At 42.8% G+C, this 19,281-nt stretch overlaps 2 protein-coding genes across 23 annotated transcripts in view; one reads left to right on the forward strand and one right to left on the reverse strand.

The window, feature by feature from the left end:
• Positions 1 to 19,281, forward strand: part of SNX3 (sorting nexin 3) — a 1,122,685-nt gene that overhangs the window by 406,708 nt on the left and 696,696 nt on the right. The window contains exon 1 of one of the 14 annotated variants that reach the window (XM_050789163.1): positions 3,704 to 3,713. The exons of 12 other annotated variants lie outside the window; for them this stretch is intronic. The gene's annotated coding sequence lies outside the window, so the exon portion shown is untranslated. Of the gene's footprint in view, positions 1 to 3,703; positions 3,714 to 8,877; positions 8,888 to 19,281 lie in introns of those variants that run through there. One more of the 14 variants, XM_050789172.1, reaches the window with a different exon arrangement.
• Positions 1 to 19,281, reverse strand: part of ARMC2 (armadillo repeat containing 2) — a 219,665-nt gene that overhangs the window by 41,049 nt on the left and 159,335 nt on the right. For all 9 annotated transcript variants that reach the window (XM_050789125.1, XM_050789130.1, XM_050789127.1 and 6 more), the window contains one exon: positions 4,420 to 4,565. In XM_050789125.1, the coding sequence (XP_050645082.1) occupies positions 4,420 to 4,565 (146 nt within the window). The remainder of the gene's footprint in view (positions 1 to 4,419; positions 4,566 to 19,281) is intronic.

Genomic DNA, 19,281 nt, shown 5'->3' on the forward strand with positions numbered 1-19,281 from the left:
TTAGAGTCAGAAGACAGACAACAGGTCCAACACTTACAGATGATTCTACTTCTAGAAAACCCCATCGTCTCAGCCCAAAACCTCCTTCAGCTGATAAACAACTTCTGCAGTTTCAGGATACAAAATTAATGTACAAAAATCACTAGCATTCCTATACATCAACAACAGCCAAGCAGACAGCCGAATCAGAAAGGCCATTCCATTCACAATCGCCACGAAAAGAATAATATACCTGAGAACACAGCTAACCAGGGAGGTGAAAGATCTCGACAATAAGAATTACAAAACACTACTCAAAGAAATCAGAGAAGACAAAAACAAATGGGAAAACATCCCATGCTTATGGATAGGAAGAATTCGTACCATTAAAATGGCCATACTGCCCAAAGCAATTTACAGATCCAATGCTGTTCCTATCAAACTACCAATGACACTCTTCACAGAACTAGGGGAAAAAAAAAAAAAAAAACTATTTTAAAATTTACACAGAACTGAAAAAGAGCTCAAAAAGCCAAGGAATCCTATGGAAAAAGAACAAAGCTAGAGGCATCACATTGCCTAGTTCAAACTATACTACAGGGCTATGGTAACCAAAACGGCATGGTACTGGTACAAAAACAGGCACATGGACCAAGGGAACAGAACAGAGAGCCCAGAAATAAGGCTGCACACCTACAACCACATGATCTTCAACAAAGCTGACAAAAACAAGCAATGGAGAAAAGACTCCCTATTTAATAAATGATCATGGGGTAACAGGCTAGTCATATGCAGAAGACTGAAGCCAGACCCTTTCCTTTCACTATATACAAAAATCAACTCAGGTTGGATCAAAGACTAAATGTAGCCAGGTGTAGTGGCTCACGCCTGTAATCCCAACACTTTGGGGGGCTGAGATGGGCGGATCACGAGGTCAGGAGATCGAGACCATCCTGGCAAACACGTGAAACCCCGTCTCTACTAAAAATACAAAAAAAAATTAGCTGGGTGTAGTGGCAGGCACCTGTAGTCCCAGCTACGCAGGAGGCTGAGGCAGGAGAATGGTGTGAACACGGGAGGCGGAGCTTGCAGTGAGCCGAGATCGCGCCACTGCACTCCAGCCTGGGCGACTGAGCTAGACTCTGTCTCCAAAAAAAAAAAAAAGACTAAATGTAAAACCCAAAACTATAAAGACCCTGGAAGATAACCTAGGCAATACTATCCTGGACATAGGAACGAGCAAAGATTTCATGACAAAGACACTAAAAGCAAATGCAACAAAAGCAAAAATTGACAAATGGCATCTAATTAAATTTAAGAGCTTCTTCACAGCAAAAGAAACTATCAACGGAGTAAACAGACAACCTACAGAATTGGAGAAAATATTTGCAAACTATGCATCTGTCAAAGGTTTGATAGCCAGGACATATAAGGAACTTAAACAAATTTACAAGAGAATACAACCCCACCAAAAAGTGGGCAAAGGGCCGGGTACAGTGGCTCATGCCTGTAATCCCAGCACTTTGAGAGGCTGAGGTGGGTGGATCACCTGAGGTCAGGCATTCGAGACCAGCCTGAGCAACATGGAGAAACCCTGTCTCTACTAAAAATACAAAAAATCAGCTGGGTGTGGTGGTGCGTGCCTGTAATCCCAGCTACTTGGGAGGCTGAAGCAGGAGAATCACTTGAATCTGGGAGGCAGAGGTTACAGTGAGCTGAGATCACCCCATTGCACTCCAGCCTGGGCAACAAGAACGAAACTCTGTCTCCAAAAAAAAAAAAAAAAAGTGGGGAAAGGACATGAATAAACACTTTTCAAAAGAAGACACACATGTGGCCAACAAGCATATGAAAAAAAGTTCAATATCACAGATCATTAGAGAAATACAAATCAAAACTACAATGAGATACCATCTCATACCAGTCAGAATGGTTATTATTAAAAAGTCAAAAAATAACAGTTGCTGGTAAGGTTGCAGAAAAAAGAGAACACTCATACACTGTTGGTAGGAGTATAAATTAGTTCAATCATTGTGTAAAGCAGTACGGTGATTCCTCAATGAGCTAAAAGCAGAACTACCATTTAACCCAGCAATCCTATTACTGGGTATATACCCAGAGGAAAACAAATCATTCTACCATAAAGATACATGCACACTAATGTTCATTGCAGCACTATTCACAATAGCGAAGACATGAAATCAACCTAAATGCCCATCATTGACAGATTGGATAAAGAAAATGTGGTACCTATACACCATGGAATACTATACAGCTATAAAAAAGAATGAGATCATGTCTTGTGCATGAACATGGATGGACCTGGAGGCTATTAGCTCAGCAAACTAGTGCAGGAAAAGAAAAGCAAATACCACATGTTCTCACTTATAAGTGGGAGCTAAATGATGAGAACTTAAGAACACAAAGAAGAAAACAACAGATGTTGGGGTCTACTTGAGGGTGGAGAGTGCGAGGAGGGAGTGGAGCAGAAAAGATAACTCTTTTAACTATTGGATACTAGGCTTAATTCCTGGGTGATGAAATAATCTGTACCACAAACCCCTGTGACGTGAGTTTACCTATGTAACAAACCTTCACATGTACCCCTGAACCTAAAATAAAAGTTAAAAAAAAAAAAAGATTCAGGGCAAGCATTTGACAAAACTTAATACCCATTAATAAGAAAAAAATCATTAATCTTCTAAAGCGTAGTTATGAAAACTTACAACAAATATTATTTTCAACTAGTAAAACCATGAAAATATTTCCTTTAAAGTCAGAAGAAAGACAACAGGCCCAACACTCACAATGTTGTATTGAACTCCTAAACGATGCGCTAAAGAAGAGATGAGGATGGGGAAAGGGTTACAATCATTGAAAAAAATTTATATGCAGATAATTTGCATAGAAAATTCAAGAGCATCTATAGACAAACTCCTAGTCTTAATGTTCATCAAGATTCTTGGATATCCTTCCTGTAGCAGACAGCTAAAATACATAAATAAATAAGTAAATATTTTTAAAGAGATATCAACACAAAATAATAAGTTCATAAGGAAGGGAAAAGAACAAGAAGAGTTTGGGTTCTTTTTTCTTTTGTCTTTTTCTTTTTTTCTTTTTTTTTTTTTAATAGATAGGGTTTTGCTCTGTTGCCCAGGCTGGAGTGCAAGTGGCTCCATCTTGGCTTACTGCAACATCCACCTTCCAGACTCAAGCAATCCTCCCACCTCAGCCTCTCAAGTGGCTGGGACTACAGTCACACACCATCATGCCTGGCTAATTTTTTGGCAGGGGTTGGGGGGGGCGCTAGAGATGGGGTTTCACCATGTTGCCCAGGCTGGTCTCAGATTATTGGACTCAAGTGATCCCCCACCTTGGCCTCCCAAAGTTCTGGGATTACAGGTATGAGCCACTGTGCCTGACCAAGAGTTTGGATCTTAAGGGAGAAAAAAAGTGAGAAATTTGAAGGCCAGGCAGGTTATCCAGAACAAAGCTCAGGGAAGTGCAGTAGAAAAAGATTAGATCTGGAGGGAAGGAGGGGGCTGGGGCTGAAGTACCACCTGTTGGGTACTATGCTTACTGCCCGGGTAACATGATTGTTGAGACCCCAATCCTCCACGTCATACAATTTACCCACATAACAAACCTGTGTACCATTTAATCTACAATTCAAGTTGACATCCGTCTAAAAAACATCAGATTTGGACTCACAGCCTCATACAGGGGTCCTGGGGTCAAGTACCAATTCAGTCTTCAGGAAAGTTTGCTTTTCTTTACAACTACAACGTTATAGCTCAAGAGAAAAGCCCCAGGCTCCCGAGAAGAATCATTATGTAAAAATACTGACAAAGAGCAGTACGGGAGGAAACAGAAATGCATAATTTAAAGACAGCTCTGAAATTTAACAACATCTTGCTTTGAGGCAACCTGGATTCAAATGATCATTATTTCTGGAAGAAATAAAGTAAGTGTAGACATGCCCAGTGAAAGCCTGAGCCAAAGTTCAAATAGCTGAAATAGAATAACCTTCTATTACAAAGTCAGATCAGACTTTCTAAGCATTGATCCCCTTCTCTGAGTTAAAACTCTTGTTTATTTCCTAGCAAATTGGAACATTTGCTTTGTTTTGTATACAGTTTTTTAAATCTCAAATAAACGGAGAGGAAGATTAAACACACACACGGAGCTCACCACTCACCAAAGAACTAAAAGGACTTAACCACCAACGACTTTAGAATCACCACAGAATCCTATAGACAATGGAGTCATTTGTTTGAATTGTTCATTTTTAACTTGGACCACTAGATTTACCCTTTCTGGTAGGTGAAGTAAAAAGAAGAAAAAGGATTGCTTGCCAGTCACACAAGCAAATATTAAAGATAACCCAAAATCTAAGCATGAGCATTTTTGTAAGGCTACTTCACATCTTAGTCTACCCACCTGAATATTCTGGCAATATTGGTACAGACGTCCTTGTCACCCATGTACTGTTCCATCGCCATGCAGAGCTGGGGAAGGGCACTGATGCTTAGGAACTTAGTTCTTACTAATGGTGAATCAACCAAGTTTCTCAACGTAGCAGTCACCTAGGATAAAAGCATGCTTGTGCCATTTTTTTTTTCAACTGAAAAAATATAACCACAAGAAGCAGCAGAGTACAATTCATCTCATAAATTTTCTTCTATCAGTAGCTAAGTGAAGCTCCCCCATGCCTCTCCCACCAGCACAAGTAGCAACAAATGAAAACAAAGAAAGCCTAATTTGGTTGAAAAGTAAAGAATGAAATATTAATCTTTGTAAGCAATTGGTATACCCCAAACCCAGGGTTAAACAAATCATCATCTAGGTTTAACAGTCCTAAGATCTTCAGCTGGCCCCCTGATAGCCACGTCAGTTCTGCAGATTAGAAACTTTTTGTTCTGTTTTTCTTTTTTTTTTTTTAATTTTATAGGTATTCTTGTCTGATTGTTCTATGCAATGATGTGGCCAAGGAATATTTAAGATCTTTACTCTCATTCTCTCCCAAGAGGCAAGTATTAAGATCTCACAAATTTGTCTTATTTTGTAAAAAAAATAAAATAAAATAAAATAAAATTCAGGAAAGCATCTACTTTACCTTTGTCAAAGAGTCAAGAAGAGAAGAGTTTAGTAAATCATAAAATGAATGTTGTTATCTAATAATTTTAATATGCAGTGTGCTCCTTCCTTGTGGGACACTGCAGGCAAGCTACTGGTTAAGAGCCAGTTCAGCCCCACCACCCATCAGCCTGGGTTAGTTACTTAACCTCCCAGAGCACATTTTTCTCATTCAATAAAGTAGAGCTGATGATACTTGCCTAGTAGTTGTGAGGATTCAATGAGATGAGATGTGTGAATGGCATTGCTGCCATCACTTTAGAGTCAAATGACAGGGATTCAAGTCCCACATCTCTTCCTAGTGAAGTGCCTAGGGGCAGCCACTCCTTCCTCCACTTCCCCATTTCCTCATCTGTGAAAAGCAGGTGACAAGCACTGCTCACCTCTGGGGGTGGGGGGGTTGTGTGTAGCAAATGGAACCATGTAGCACTGTTTTTATTACTTATCTAATACTGTAAAGCATCATGTAAACATAAAGCATCATTATAGCCATAGTATATAAACTTCTAAAAACAGTTCTTAAGATGATGTGATTAGTTTTTCTTTATAACAACAGCAACAAAAAGATACATTAAAATATAACTGACTACCCTGAAAACACAGAAAATGTTAAAAAAATGCTTCAAATAAATGTGTACAAGTCTTTTGCAATCAATTCAATTATACAATGATTCTGTAAATTCTTCCCTGAAAGTTTCAGATATCCCAAACACTGGAGGTGAAACAAACTACTTGAGTATTCCACTTAACTCCACAGATCTGCACAATATAACAATATAGTCTTCTAAGCTAAGGAATTGACTTTTTTTTTTTTTTTTTTTTTTTTTTTTTTGGAGACAGAGTCTCCCTTTGTCATCCAGGCTGGAGTGCAGTGACAGGATCTTGGCTCACTGCAACCTTTGCCTCCCCCATTCAAGCAATTCTAGTGCCTCAGCCTCCCAAGTAGCTGGAATTACAGGTACGTGCCACCACGCTTGGCTAATTTTTGTATTTTTAGTAGAGACAAGGTTTCACCATGTTGGCCAGGCTGGTCTCGAACTTCTGGCCTCAAGTGATCCAACCACCTCAGCCTCCCAAACCTCTGGGATCACAGGGGTGCGCCACTGCGCCCAGCCAGGAATCGATCTTTTGTGAAGACTAACGAACCATTCTAGGAATTCCATTGCTGTCATAAAATGGAAAAGTCTCATCATCTGACCCCGTTTCTACCTCTTCTCCTGAGACAGCCCAGGCACTGGAGCACTACTGGTTTACATTAATTCAGAGGATGCCTCAAAACTCTCTTCCATGGAGACCGAAGAGTACAGATGCCTGACTCCCAGGCAGACGGACACCATAGGAAACCATGAAATACCCATTCCAGTCACTGCACACCAACAGTTCCTTTTCCCTGGCCCCCAAGGCATCAAAGATGGGGCATCCCAGTCCATAGTCATCCTCACGCTCCCCACATCTAACCTCTGGCAAGGGACACTGCCAGCAGAAAGGACTATAGTTTCCTTAGGAGCTTTTATTTTCTTGCTTCAATCTCAATTTTTTCTCCTTCTCAGGCCTTATTCTCACCTCATTAGCAAAAGTTTAGACAGTTCAAGGTTCTTCTGCCCCACGTACATAACTTTCATAAATAACCCAAGTCAGGAGAGAAAGTCCACATTTATATGTGACATGTCATCTCATTGAAATCCCTACCTGCACGTGATACACACAGCTGAGTTGATACAATACCTCATATATTTCCAAATTTGTCATTTGTGGTGCTGGTAGAAATAACGTGCATGAAACATACACCATGCGTTTGAAAAATACACAGCAATAGCTCAATAGATGACACCATCAACCTAGTTGCTCCAGCAGAGACAACCCAGAATCCTAGGAGGCTTTCTGCTTTCTGTCACTCCAAGCCATACTGGCTTTTTGTCCATAGCTCCCAGGATAATATTCAGTTCCCTGACCGTGGTCTACAAGGATCAACAGATCTGGTCCTTCTCAAACCATCAAGCTTCATCTCATACCATATATGCCCCCATAAACTCTACTTAATGCTAGGTTATTTAATATTATGTTTTACTATCTGTCTACTCCTCCAGACTAGAAGCTTCAGTAAGGGCATAAACCTTGTTCATCCTTTTCACCACTGTGCATCCAGCTCCAAGTCCAGTGCCTGGTACATGTGGGCGCTCAATAGGCACTTATTAATGGAATGAATGAAGGGATAACGTCTACAAAGGAAAGACTGGGATATCAGAACACTATGGGCTAAGCAGACATATCTCTGAGGTAGACAGATTTTAAGATTTGTTTTAAAGCAGAGGAGTGAAAAATAATGGATGAAAGAAAAATGAACTCTCTGGAAGGGGACCGGCCTCTGTGTATTTGTTCTCTAGCCTATCTCATTTCTGACAGCAGCCCCTTCCCAGGCTCCTAAACTCCCTCCCAGGCCCTACTCCTTTCCCCACCTTACCGGTCACACGCTCACCCCTTCTCTCCATCACCAGCGTCACTGGTTCAGTTTAAGCTTACTTTATCTCTTACCCAAACTCTACAGCCCCCTGGATGGGCTCCTTCCACAGTTCACCCCCACAGCTGCTCACTGCTGCCAGAGGGGGCATCTGAAAGCCACGCCTTCCCTGTTCAAAGGCCTCCTGTGACTTCTGGCCCAGCCAGTAGCACCCATAGCCTAATGGTTCCTCAGTCTCTGAAGTGCAGTTCATCCCTCCAAATTCATCTCCTTTGCCTCCGCACCACCTGGCCATCCTTCAGACTGCACCACACGAGGTCTGCATCCCTTCATGACGCCATGCCTTTGAATAGGGCGGCTTCCTCCGTCCAGAGTGTCCTCAATTACACTCTGCCACCCCTTCTCCCCTTGGCCATCTCCTGCTCATTTTTCTTTTCTTTTTTCTTTTTCGAGACGGAGTCTCGATCTCGGCTCACTGCAACCTCCGCCTCCTGGGTTCAAGTGATTCTCCTGCCTCAGCCTCCCGAGTAGCTGGGATTACAGGCAAGCACCACCACGCCCCGCTAATTTTTGTATTTTTAGTAGAGACACGTTTTTGCATGTTGGCCAGGCTGGTCCTGAACTCCTGACCTCAAGTGATCTGCCCACCTCGGCCTCCCAAAGTGCTGGGATCACAGGCATGAGCCATTGCACCTGGCCTCCTGCTCATTTTTCAAAACCCAGTTCAAGATAACTTCTCTATGAAATCCTTTCCGAGGCTGATCAGTCACTTCCTCTTCCAGTTACCAAAGCATCCTGTTCCTGCCTCTACAACGCCCATCACAGAAGCATTGTCACTTGTCTTCAGGCATCTTCTCTCCCATGGTGAGCTCCTCTAGGGTACAAACCACTTCTTATTCCTCTTTCTACTCAGAGGACAACAAATGTGCTCATAAAAAGCTCTTAAATGTTCAGCTGCCGGAGGGCTGGATGAGTGAATGAGAAGGGGGAGGAAGAGGGGAATGAGGAGGGGGAAGAAAGAAAGAAGGGACAGGAGCGACAAAAGGGAGATTTTTCCCTTTAAGACACCTCTGGCAAGAAAGTGCAGGAGCTTAGCAGAGGCCTGGGTGAACCAGGGCCTAAAGCCCTGAGGGGGAAGGATCAGGAAGAGGCCACCACTCAGACGCAGCTCTGAAGGCCCTCTATCTTGAGAGACTTGTCACCAACCTCTGAGAGCCACCAATCTCACTGTGGGGTGATAGTGGGGCCCTGAATGCTCAGACCAGTGGCCTTTTCTGGAAAAAAAATGCAAAAAAAAAAAAAAAAAAAGGGGGGTGTGTGGGGAGGAGAGTCTAGCTAAATCATGTGGTCACAGTAAAGGCAAGTTCCAAGCCGACCCATTCCAACTCTGAATTTTGCTCCAACTTTTGAATGCATTACATACAAGTGAAAATTAAAAAAAAAAAAACACAAGAACTGTCAGTTGAACAGAGATAAGTCTGTGAGAATTATCAATGAGTTCTGTGCCCTACAGCAGGGGCTTTATTTCCCGCCCCCAAGGAAAGCCCACCCACTGGGCCCGCCCCCAAAGCAGGAGTTAACCAAAGCCCAAGCTTTTTATGCTTGGAGGTGTGCATCCACTTCTTTCTTAACTTTCTATTCTAATTTGTATTATTTATAAAGGCACAAACTTAAACACACATTTTTCTTTTTTATTGTATATCATCTTTCAAACCACCTCAAATCCCTTACTTGAAAGAAGTCTAAGTTAAATGAACACCTAGATACTTGTTTAGTCTCTAAAGGACTTAGTAGAGAAATTCCCAACCTCTTAAGCAGCATTTCACCAAGAAATAGCACATTGAAAAACACAAGTTTTAATTCCTATCTTTTTCCCCATCTCCTAACTTGCAATCCTGTGGGACTTGCAATCCTGAAGGTAGCCAGTAGGAAGAAGAAAAAAGAGAAGAAAATGACACTGATAATCCACAAAGAGGACTAATAAAAATGTAAGTTTCCTTGCTTATTAGCAATTGTTAGGTGATGTTTAGGACAAAAGGGGAACTAGGGTTTCGGCAAATACCCAGGAAGAAACACTCCATTTTGCTTCTGGTCACTAATCTACTGCTGAAAAATGACTGAGCTACACTCGACAACCTTCTGGTGCTCACTTTTCTGAGGCAGCTTCTTTCCACGTTCCCCAAATTCTTTGATCATAACAGGTACCACCCGCAGTCAGGTAAAACACCCGAAGAGTTGGCAAAGCTATCCAGCTCACATTGAATTATGTAAGCCTCAACGTTTTCATTGTGCGGTCAGTATTGGGAGACCCATTTTAAAGAGAAAAAATGTACTAAGAAGAAATTAGATCATTCATAAATGCACAACTACATTTTAATACAGTAAAATGAGAACTCAAAAGCTTTAGCTTCTGTTTTTTTCAAGTTGACTACAGGTACTTAATTATCAATTTCAAATTGTGTTTTCAACTATTAATTAGTTGAGAAACCTTAGCAAACACAAGAAATCTTTGTCTTAAAATATGGGGCTGGGCCCAGTGGCTCAGGTCTGTAATCCCAGCAACTCTCGTGGCTGAGGCAGGAGAATCACCTGAACCCCAGAGGCTGAGGCTGCAGTGAGCCATGCCTTTGATCGCACCACTGTACTCCAACCTGAGTGACAGTCAGACTCTGTCTCAAGACAAAAAAAAAAAAAAAAAAAAAAAGCGGAGGGGTGGTTCTCCTGACTTGGATCACTGGACTTGAGGACACAACACAGGCCCAGCAGCTGTGGTCTCATTCCTGCGTTCTCTACTGCAGTGGGTGGGTGCAAGGTGGGGCAACCTCCACACACACTGATCATGTCCAGAGTGGATGGCCCTCTGTTTCCCCTCTGTGCCCTTCCTCCATCAGAGTACTCCATCCTCAAGGAACTCACCAGATTCTGCTCTAGAAGGCAACCTGCCATCAGAGCTGCCCCAGATCAGAGGAGCTTGTGACTCACTGAAGCTCAGAAGTCTATCAGCTCCCAGGTAGGCTAGTGCCCTGGCCTCCGTTTCTTGGTCTATTGCCTCCCTACTCTATTTGGCACTGGTCTCTAAAAACATTTTGCAATCATCTGGAATATCCACATCTGAAATCCCTCGAGCTTTGTCTCAACTTAACTGCCAACTGCAAAATGGTTGACTTCCCACTAATGATGTAAAAGAATAAACACAGCCGCCAGAGACCACAAACAGTGTGAAATGATTTATGACCAAAGCCACTATTTTCCAACCTCAGCTAAACCATCTCCCTCTATTAATAAAAGCACATTCATTTCTTTGAATTTGTGCCCAATTGAGGCCACATATATGCCAAAACCAGAGCCTGTGTGGTAACCCAAGAAGTTTCATATTGTCTCATGTATGGTTTGTACAGTTCTGGCTAAGACAAAAGAAACCAATGACAAGATGCTGCTAGACATGTGAAATCACTGGTAACAAGCATTTCTAAGCTTTTATTGGAATTCATTAAGATATATGCATATGAAGGTAACATTAATTAAGAATCCTTGATAACACTTGGTGCCTGGCTACACAGGCCTACTTGGCACATCCCTACCATGGGTGTCCGACTTAGCAGGAAATGCTTCTGTCCTCCTTAAACCCTTTGGCTCTGTTTATTGTTGTTTCTCCATTTACTGCCTCTATGTCAGTTACCTCACTAAAATGAGTAGGTACCTGATTCTTCCAGCTGTGGCTATGTATGTATCAATACAGGAGAAATTTTGAATATCATACAAACAATTTACAATGGCAATGCAGCAAAACAAGAAAAAGGAGTCTGAAAAAGATAGTGCGTTAAGACCTACCAAGCAATGAAACCACTATTCACAATTAAATGCTAAAGTTAGTGACATTTCCTTACTGCCACAACTAATATATCTACAGTGAAGAAAGGAGGCTGAGCAGGCAGAGCACTAATGGAGAGCAAATGGCTCTCCCCAGACACAGTAGGAGCCTCATTTTCCACCCTTGATCTGTCTTTTAGCATAACACTCCTGGCCATCCACTACCCTCACTTTCTGATTGGTGAGCTTGGGATAGGAATCGGACACTCCCAGTCCAGCCCCTACCTGGTCCCTCTCTTCCCTTCCTCTTTCAGAAGTGAGCTGCCATCAGAACACAGGTGTTCTGCTCCTCCAGGGACAGAAGAGGTCTGTGACTGGGTGGGTAAATCTAATTCTAGGGTTCAGGATTAGAAAGCATGCCTGCCTCAACTATAAGCCACATCCTCCAACCACGGTGATAACTTTCTCCCCATCCCCATCCTCCTTAGTCTCTTATTTCCAAGTAAAAAACCCAAGGCATTACATGTTTAGGTCTCTGAGTCTTCTCAGATCTTCAGTTCTGCTGTCCCTGGAAAATGAGAGAACATGAGTTGCCTATAGATAGCTCCTTCCTAGGAGAGGGAAGAGAAGGGAAGACGAAGAACCTGGCCCCCGAATGCCTACTCTCTCGTGGCAACTGGGCACGTGAGTGGTTAGTTATGCTGCCGGCAGTTCTTTTATAGGAAGGAAACCCCATAAGTAGAAAATAGCTGTCCCCTTCTTATTAACAAATACATCGTTAAAAATGATGTGCGCCTGTAATCCCATCTACTAAGGAGGCTGAGGCAGAACTGCTTGAACCCGGGAGGTGGAGCTTGCAGTGAGCCGAGATCGCGCTACTGCACTCCAGCCTGGGCGACAGAGCAAGACTCCATCCCTAAAAACAAAAACAAAACAAAAATTAGCCAGTGTAGTGATCAATACCAAAGACCAACCCCTAAAAATGCTTCATCTAATCTCAAAAGCAATATGCTAAGCAAAATAAGCCAGATACAGTACTCCAGGTAACTACGGCATATCCATATCAATTTCCTGGGTTTGATAATGTACAATAGTTATGTAAGATATCACCACTGGGAGGAGCCGGGTGATGGGTACACAGGACCTCTCGGTACTATTTTTGCAACATCTTGTGGATTTATACTTAGTTCAAAATAAAAGTTTAAAAAGGTGCCAGACACAAAAGGGTACATGCTGTATATTCCGTTTATATAACGTTTTAGAACAGGCAGAGCTTATCTATGGTGAAAGAGATCAGAAGAATGGTTCCCTCTGGGAGGAGGGTAGAAGAATGAGGATTAATGAGAAGAGGTGGGAGGAAATTTCTGAGGTGACAGAAACCTTCTGTATCTTGATAAGGGTAGGGGCTATGTGGCTTTCTACTTTTGTCAAACTCATCAAACATATAAGATCTAAGCACGTCATTGGATGTAGATTACACCTTAATTAAAACAACAAGAAAATTAAAAACCTCACCTGCTGCTTGCTATTCAAGCAAAACCTTCAAAATAAATGCTTTAAATTTGGTTTAAATTATCAAATCTCCAAAAAAATTATCTGTAAGAACTTAGGAAATAAATCATGGGGCTATTTGCTGCCATTTTATAGGTATGCAGTTTACTTCCTCCAATAATCAGAGCAAAGTTCTACTGGCAGACACTGCTACCTTGCTTCTGATTCCACAGTCTGAAGAGGCAGGCTTCCAACAGGTGGGGTGGCGCAAGAGAAAGAATTAACATTATTTCCAGCATAAGTACGCATACCTACAATTATCTAAACACCTAAATACAAATGCATTAATCTCTACATTTAAAACTATTGAACATAACTAAAGCAAGATTTAAAAGACCCCAGCCACCTTGATACAATCCTTAATTACTAATAATAACTTAAGTCACTGCTTGGTCAAATCCCCAGACTTCAGTTGAAGGCCTCTCTTAAATTCCCCAAATCTTGAAGCAGAGAATAGTAGGCTCTGAGAATTGGGGTCCATCATTTACCCAGAATCTCATACATTACTCTAACACCCTCCTCCAATTTTAGTTTCTCTTTGGCGCTCTTCTCCACATTGCTTATCAAAGCCCAAACAACAAAAAGATTAAAGATGTGAAATCCATCCTGGACTCTGTCTTCTTAAGTTTCTTGTGATTACGTTTTTATCCTATCAGAAGGAATTGCTCTTTGAAGCTTCAGGTTTGGGTAATTCTGATCTTATTTTATTGAATGGCTTTCTGGTGAGTGCCTACTATGTGCCTTACCCTGTTATGGGCGCTTTACTGGATCATCTCATTTCATTTCCCAGCTGCCCTTTAAGGCAGGCATAGTCAGCACTTTAGAGACAGGAAAGTGAGGCTCAGAGGGTAAGGTGGGCTCGGGCTCCAGCGCGGTGCTCTCCTCACTGGACCATGCAGGGCGGTGGCACTGGGCCTGCCCCAACACAGTCCAGGGTTGAATGAACCATCAGGGTTCCTGATGGCAAACACTGAATACAGGATTGAGCTCAGCTCAGCCAAAGTGGGGAGCTCACTCTAGGGCTCAGAAATTTAAAAAACAAAACAAAACAAAACAAAAAAAACAAGTATATCAAAACACCTTTTAATTTAAAAATACAGAGATAAAGAATCATATGATTGAAAGAGAGCAAGAGAGCACACTGTTGTCCTAGCAGATGGCCCCCGCACACCCCTCGCTCGCCTATTCACACTGCTCCAAACAAAGTGGCGGGATTCCTCTTCCCCTACACGCTGTCTGCAGCATTTGCCAAAGCTGACCCATCCTTTCGGAGAAAATCTCTACTCTTGTACATTGCCCTTCATTTCCTGGTCACTTCCTTTTCTCTTTCCATTCCACAAATGAGGCCATTTCACACCATCTGTCGTCAGTCCCTCTGCTCTTTCTCTACTCTCTCCTTGGGTAATTTCATTGTCTTTTCTGCCTTCAACCATCACCTCCATGTAGATGACCCTAAATTTGTATTTTTGGTCTTACCTTCTCTTCTAAGCCTCAGCTCATACCTCCTACTTCCTACTCGACAGGCCTGCATGGCTATTCTGTTGGCATCTGAAAGTTTTATATTAAAGCTAATTTCAGCCAGGAGCAGTAGCTCACACCTGTAATCCCAGCACTTTGGGAGGCTGAGGCGGGTGAATCCCTTGAGGTCAGGAGTTCGAGACCAGTCTGGCCAATATGGTGAAACCCTGTTTCTACTAGAGACCTACTAAACAATTTTAGTTTTGTACTAAAAATACAAAATGTAATCAGGTGTGGTGGCGGGCGCCTGTCATCTTAGCTACTCTGGAGGCAGAGGCAGGAGAATCACTTGAACTTGAGAGGCAGAGGTTGCAGTGGGCCGAGATCGCGCCACTGCACTCCAGCCTGGGCAACAGAGTGAGACTCTATCTCAAAAAAAAAAAAAAAAAAAATTAAAAATTAAAAAATAAAAATAAAGCTAATTACATAATTTTCTTCCCATAATTTTCTTTCCTCCTCTCACCAAATCCATTCCTGTCTATAACTCTCTAATTTCTATTCATGATACTATCATTTATCATTTTCTGAACTATCCAGGCTCAAATTGTCTGAGTCAGCTCTCTTTGTTCAATACACTTTCCTATACCCTAAACCCTAAAAACAAAAGGAAGGAACCGAGTGAAGGAAGGAAAGGACTGATGAGGTGGGAGGACCGACCTTCCTGAGAAACTTCCATTTAGAAAAAGGAAGAACATGACAGTGGTATGGTACTGAGCAAGGGGGAGAGGATCTGGATTTGTGGGAGCCGCTAGGGAGGTGTCTGCAGGCTTAGGGGCCAGAGAAGCGGGGGTGGGGGCTGCGGAGAGGAAAAGCAAACCATGTTACCTGGGGTGCTGCAGAACAGTTTTAACTTCAAAAATAGTATATCTAAAGCAGGGAAAGGATACATTTCTCTAAGGATTGAATTCAAAATCAAGTGGGTCAGGCTGTAAAGAAAAAACAGATTGGAAGTACAAGTGAATCCAAAAAACAGGCATGAAAGTTCACGTCAATCTGAGCTTTCATAGTTACATTGTCCACCTATAAATGACCTAGCTGTTAACATAAGTACATTGAGATTTCCTTCAATTACAGCAAAGCAGCTTTGTACATGATGTTCTCAAGACACAGAGGACAAAGGAGACACTGGGAGAATTTGGGCTTGGTTGTGATTGTGACATAGAAGACTCTTCTCTGTTCTCCAGGAAAGGGCACAAGGGAGACCAAAATAGACTTTCAGATGGAGGTGACTCCAGGAGTTTCCCTCGGCTCCTGTGTCATGTCTGCTCAATGGCTGCTTTTCAAAGGCCACAGATGAACCCTAACACCTCATGATAATCCATTCTAGAGCAACACTGACAAGCTCCTCTTTCCATCTGTGCCACCTCCTTGGTGGTGCAATTTACTACTGGCATTTAGGGGCCTTGCTTGTTAGTTGGCCTATATTTCTCTTTTTCCAAGTTCCAGGGAGCTCCCCCTAAATTCTAGGGTTCTGGAGTTCAGTGAACATGCACAGTTTAACCTGCTTTACTCTTATGACTTTACAGACAAACTCGCATCTCCAGTTCTGCCAGCCTGGGACTATTCACACTCTGACTTGATGCACAGGTGGCAGCACCCAGTTTCTCTGAGTATCTTGTCCTTCTCAAAATGCTATTACATGTCTGACATGCAGAACTGAGTGCAATGTTGGCCATGTGGAAGTACCATAATTTTGCAGAAGAATAAGCATTGGAATACTATTATCTGGATACAGGGATCATCAAAAAGTAGGTGCCTACTGGCAGCTCTCCTGTCTTACCACCCAGAACATGCCTGGCACAGAGCAGCCACACCACAAAACTTGTGCAATGAGTGTCTCTTGATTTCAGCCACCAGGTGATAAACATATATTAATGCATACAGCCATACAGATACATATATGTAAGAAACAACACAAAGAAGACCTTCCGAAGTTCAACACTGTGGTTCTTTTTTTTTCCTCTAAGCAACATTAGTCCGTGTGCTTTGGAGGAGCTTTTCCTTCATACCCATTCCTTTATCTCCACTCTAATCAGTCTAAACTCTAACTGCAGCAATGCCTGTTAACTGGGGCTGCTGTGTTTGAGATCTTAGCCCTCCAATCTGTCATGTACCACGGATACGTTCTCCTCCCATCACTTTTCAGCTATTGGGTCTTTATCAGTTTCACATTTTGTGCACATTCATCTTTCTGCCACTCTGATCTCATCTCGTCCCCCTGTGCACTCACCTCCAACTGCTCCTTATTGCCCCAAGTCCACTCTTGGCAGCTGGTATCCGAGACTCATGGCTGTACCTTCTGAATCTCACCTTCCAAGATGCCCACACAGAATCTCTACTCTAGACAGCCCTACCTCTTCAGTACCTCCCACACACACCTTATTTATTTCCCACTTGAGTGTTCAACATCCTTTTCCCTTTATTCTAGTTTCCCAAATCCTGCACAATCTTCAACGTCCAGCTTTGGAAGATGTTTTCCACTCTTTCCATGAGTCCAGTGGAACTGCTTTTGGAAAACAAGATGACTCTAACGCTGTGCCAGATGTTAAAGCAAGCGAAGTTTTGTAATATGAGGTCCCCAGAAAGTGTTCCGAAGCTACTGAGGTTCTTGGGGTTGAAAGTTGTAGAAGAAAAGCAGTCACGCCACTAGATGTGGCCTGCTTGTATCTTTTTTGCCCTCGTCCTGTTCTCTCTGGCTGGCAGACATTATTTTATTCTTACTAGAGCCATAAGTAAATTTATCTTTTCAATTGAAGAAAGCCGCTTTTAAAAATGCCTCCTGGCCAGGTACAGTAACTCACACCTATAATCCCAGCACTTTGGGAGGCCAAGGTGGGCAGATCACCTGAGGTCAGGAATTTGAGACTAGCCTGGCCAGCATGGTGAAACCCTGTCTCTACTAAAAATACAAAACAAAACAAAAAAAAATTAGCCGGGTGTGGTGGCAGGCCCCTGTAATCCCAGCTATTCAGAAGGCTGAGGCAGGAGGACCGCTTGAGCCTGGGAGGTGGAGGTTGCAGTGAGCCGAGGTCACACCATTGCATTCCAGCCTGGGTGACAGGCTTTTTGTCTCAAAAATTAAAAAAAAATTTAAAAAAAAAGCCTCCTGAGCTGGAGTTACCAGGTTCTCAAAGCTGGTGTAAACAGACACTTCTGCTTGTGGCCAGATCTGTCTGGCTGAATTTGCACATGAACCAGCTGGTGAAAAGTCAGTCAGTGTTACACATTCACAAAAGCAGAGGCTTTCGGCCGGGCGTGGTGGTTCATGCCTGTAATGCCAGCACTTCGGGAGGCCGAGGCGGGCAGATCACGAGGTCAGGAGATCGAGACCATCCTGGCTAACACGGTGAAACCCCGTCTCTACTAAAAATACAAAAAATTAGCCAGGTGTGGTGGTGGGCGCCTGTAGTCCCAGCTCCTTGGGGGCTGAGGCAGGAGAATGGTGTGAAACCCGGAAGGTGGAGCTCGCAGTGAGCTGAGACTGCGCCACTGCACTCCAGCCTGGGCAGAGCAAGACTCCATCTCAAGAAAAAAAAAAGCAGAGACTTTCATCTGCTCTTGGAGTGAAGTCTTGTTGTTTACATTTTATCATTCATATGATACAAAACAGTTTTTGTTTTCATTAAATATGAGGAAGTGTCCCATTCAGGGAATTCTGCAAATGATAAAGACTAAAACAATGTCTCCTTCCTCCCCAAATCTGTAAACACACAGTGATACAGTTGATACAAATGGCATTTGGTGACCACAGCTGGAGTAAGTTCAGGTGGATGCCATAATGGGCTCCATTTTCTCCTGCTAGACAGGGGTATGGGCCACACATGCCAGGCCTTAGGCTGGTTTCAAGGAAGGCTTTGGAGACAATGACAGAGCCCACTGCCATCAGGTGGTGGCAAGTGGTGGTGGGCAGTGAGGAGGAACTTCTACAGTGCCCCCTAGAGGTAGGGGACACAAATGTCAGGAAAGGAGAGGGGATCTGACCTGTTGAATCAGGTTGCACCTGAGGATGCTGAATCCAGGGAAAACGGAAATAAAAGAGTAACACAGGCAGCAATATACTGTATGTGCACACCAGAGGTCCCCTTTCTTGATTTGATATATTTTTGGTAACAGTAACACTCAACTGTGCACACATGCACGCGCGTGCGCGCGCGCGTGCACACACACAAACACACACACACACACCCCGTGACATAGTTGATGCAAACAGCAAACATTTATATGTGTATAAGATGGGGTTGGAAAGAGATTAACTAGACAAGAATCCCATAAGCTGTTACATAAAAATTTAAAACAGAGTGAATATCTCAATATGGGAATGGTTGAGAATTTGAGATATACCCTAATGACAGAATATTATGCAGTTGTTAAGAAAAATTAAATAAGTTTTTAGGGTTAACTCAAGGGATTTTTACTACATATTGTTAAATGAGGAGAGAGAAGGGCATAGAATATTCCATTTGTTAAATCCTGTGTGTGTATTAAAAGGTGCTGAACACATCAGTGTGAACAATGTTAAGGAGAAACAGGGAGGGAAGAGAATGATAGAAAACAAACAAAAGTGACTATTAAAAGTAACAGGTTATTTAAAAAGTGAGAATTCGCCGGGCATGGTGGCTCATGCCTGTAATCCCAGCACTTTGGGAGGCCAAGGCGGGCGGATCACCTGAGGTCAGGAGTTCGAGACCAGCCTGACCAACATGGAGAAACCCTCTCTACTAAAAATACAAAATTAGCCGGGCATGGTGGCACATGCCTGTAATCCCAGCTACTAGGGAGGCTGAGGCAGGAGATTCGCTTGAGCCTGGGAGGTGGAGGTTGCGGTGAGC

Source organism: Macaca thibetana, chromosome 4, assembly GCF_024542745.1.
Source record: "Macaca thibetana thibetana isolate TM-01 chromosome 4, ASM2454274v1, whole genome shotgun sequence".
Taxonomy (NCBI): Eukaryota; Metazoa; Chordata; class Mammalia; order Primates; family Cercopithecidae; genus Macaca; species Macaca thibetana.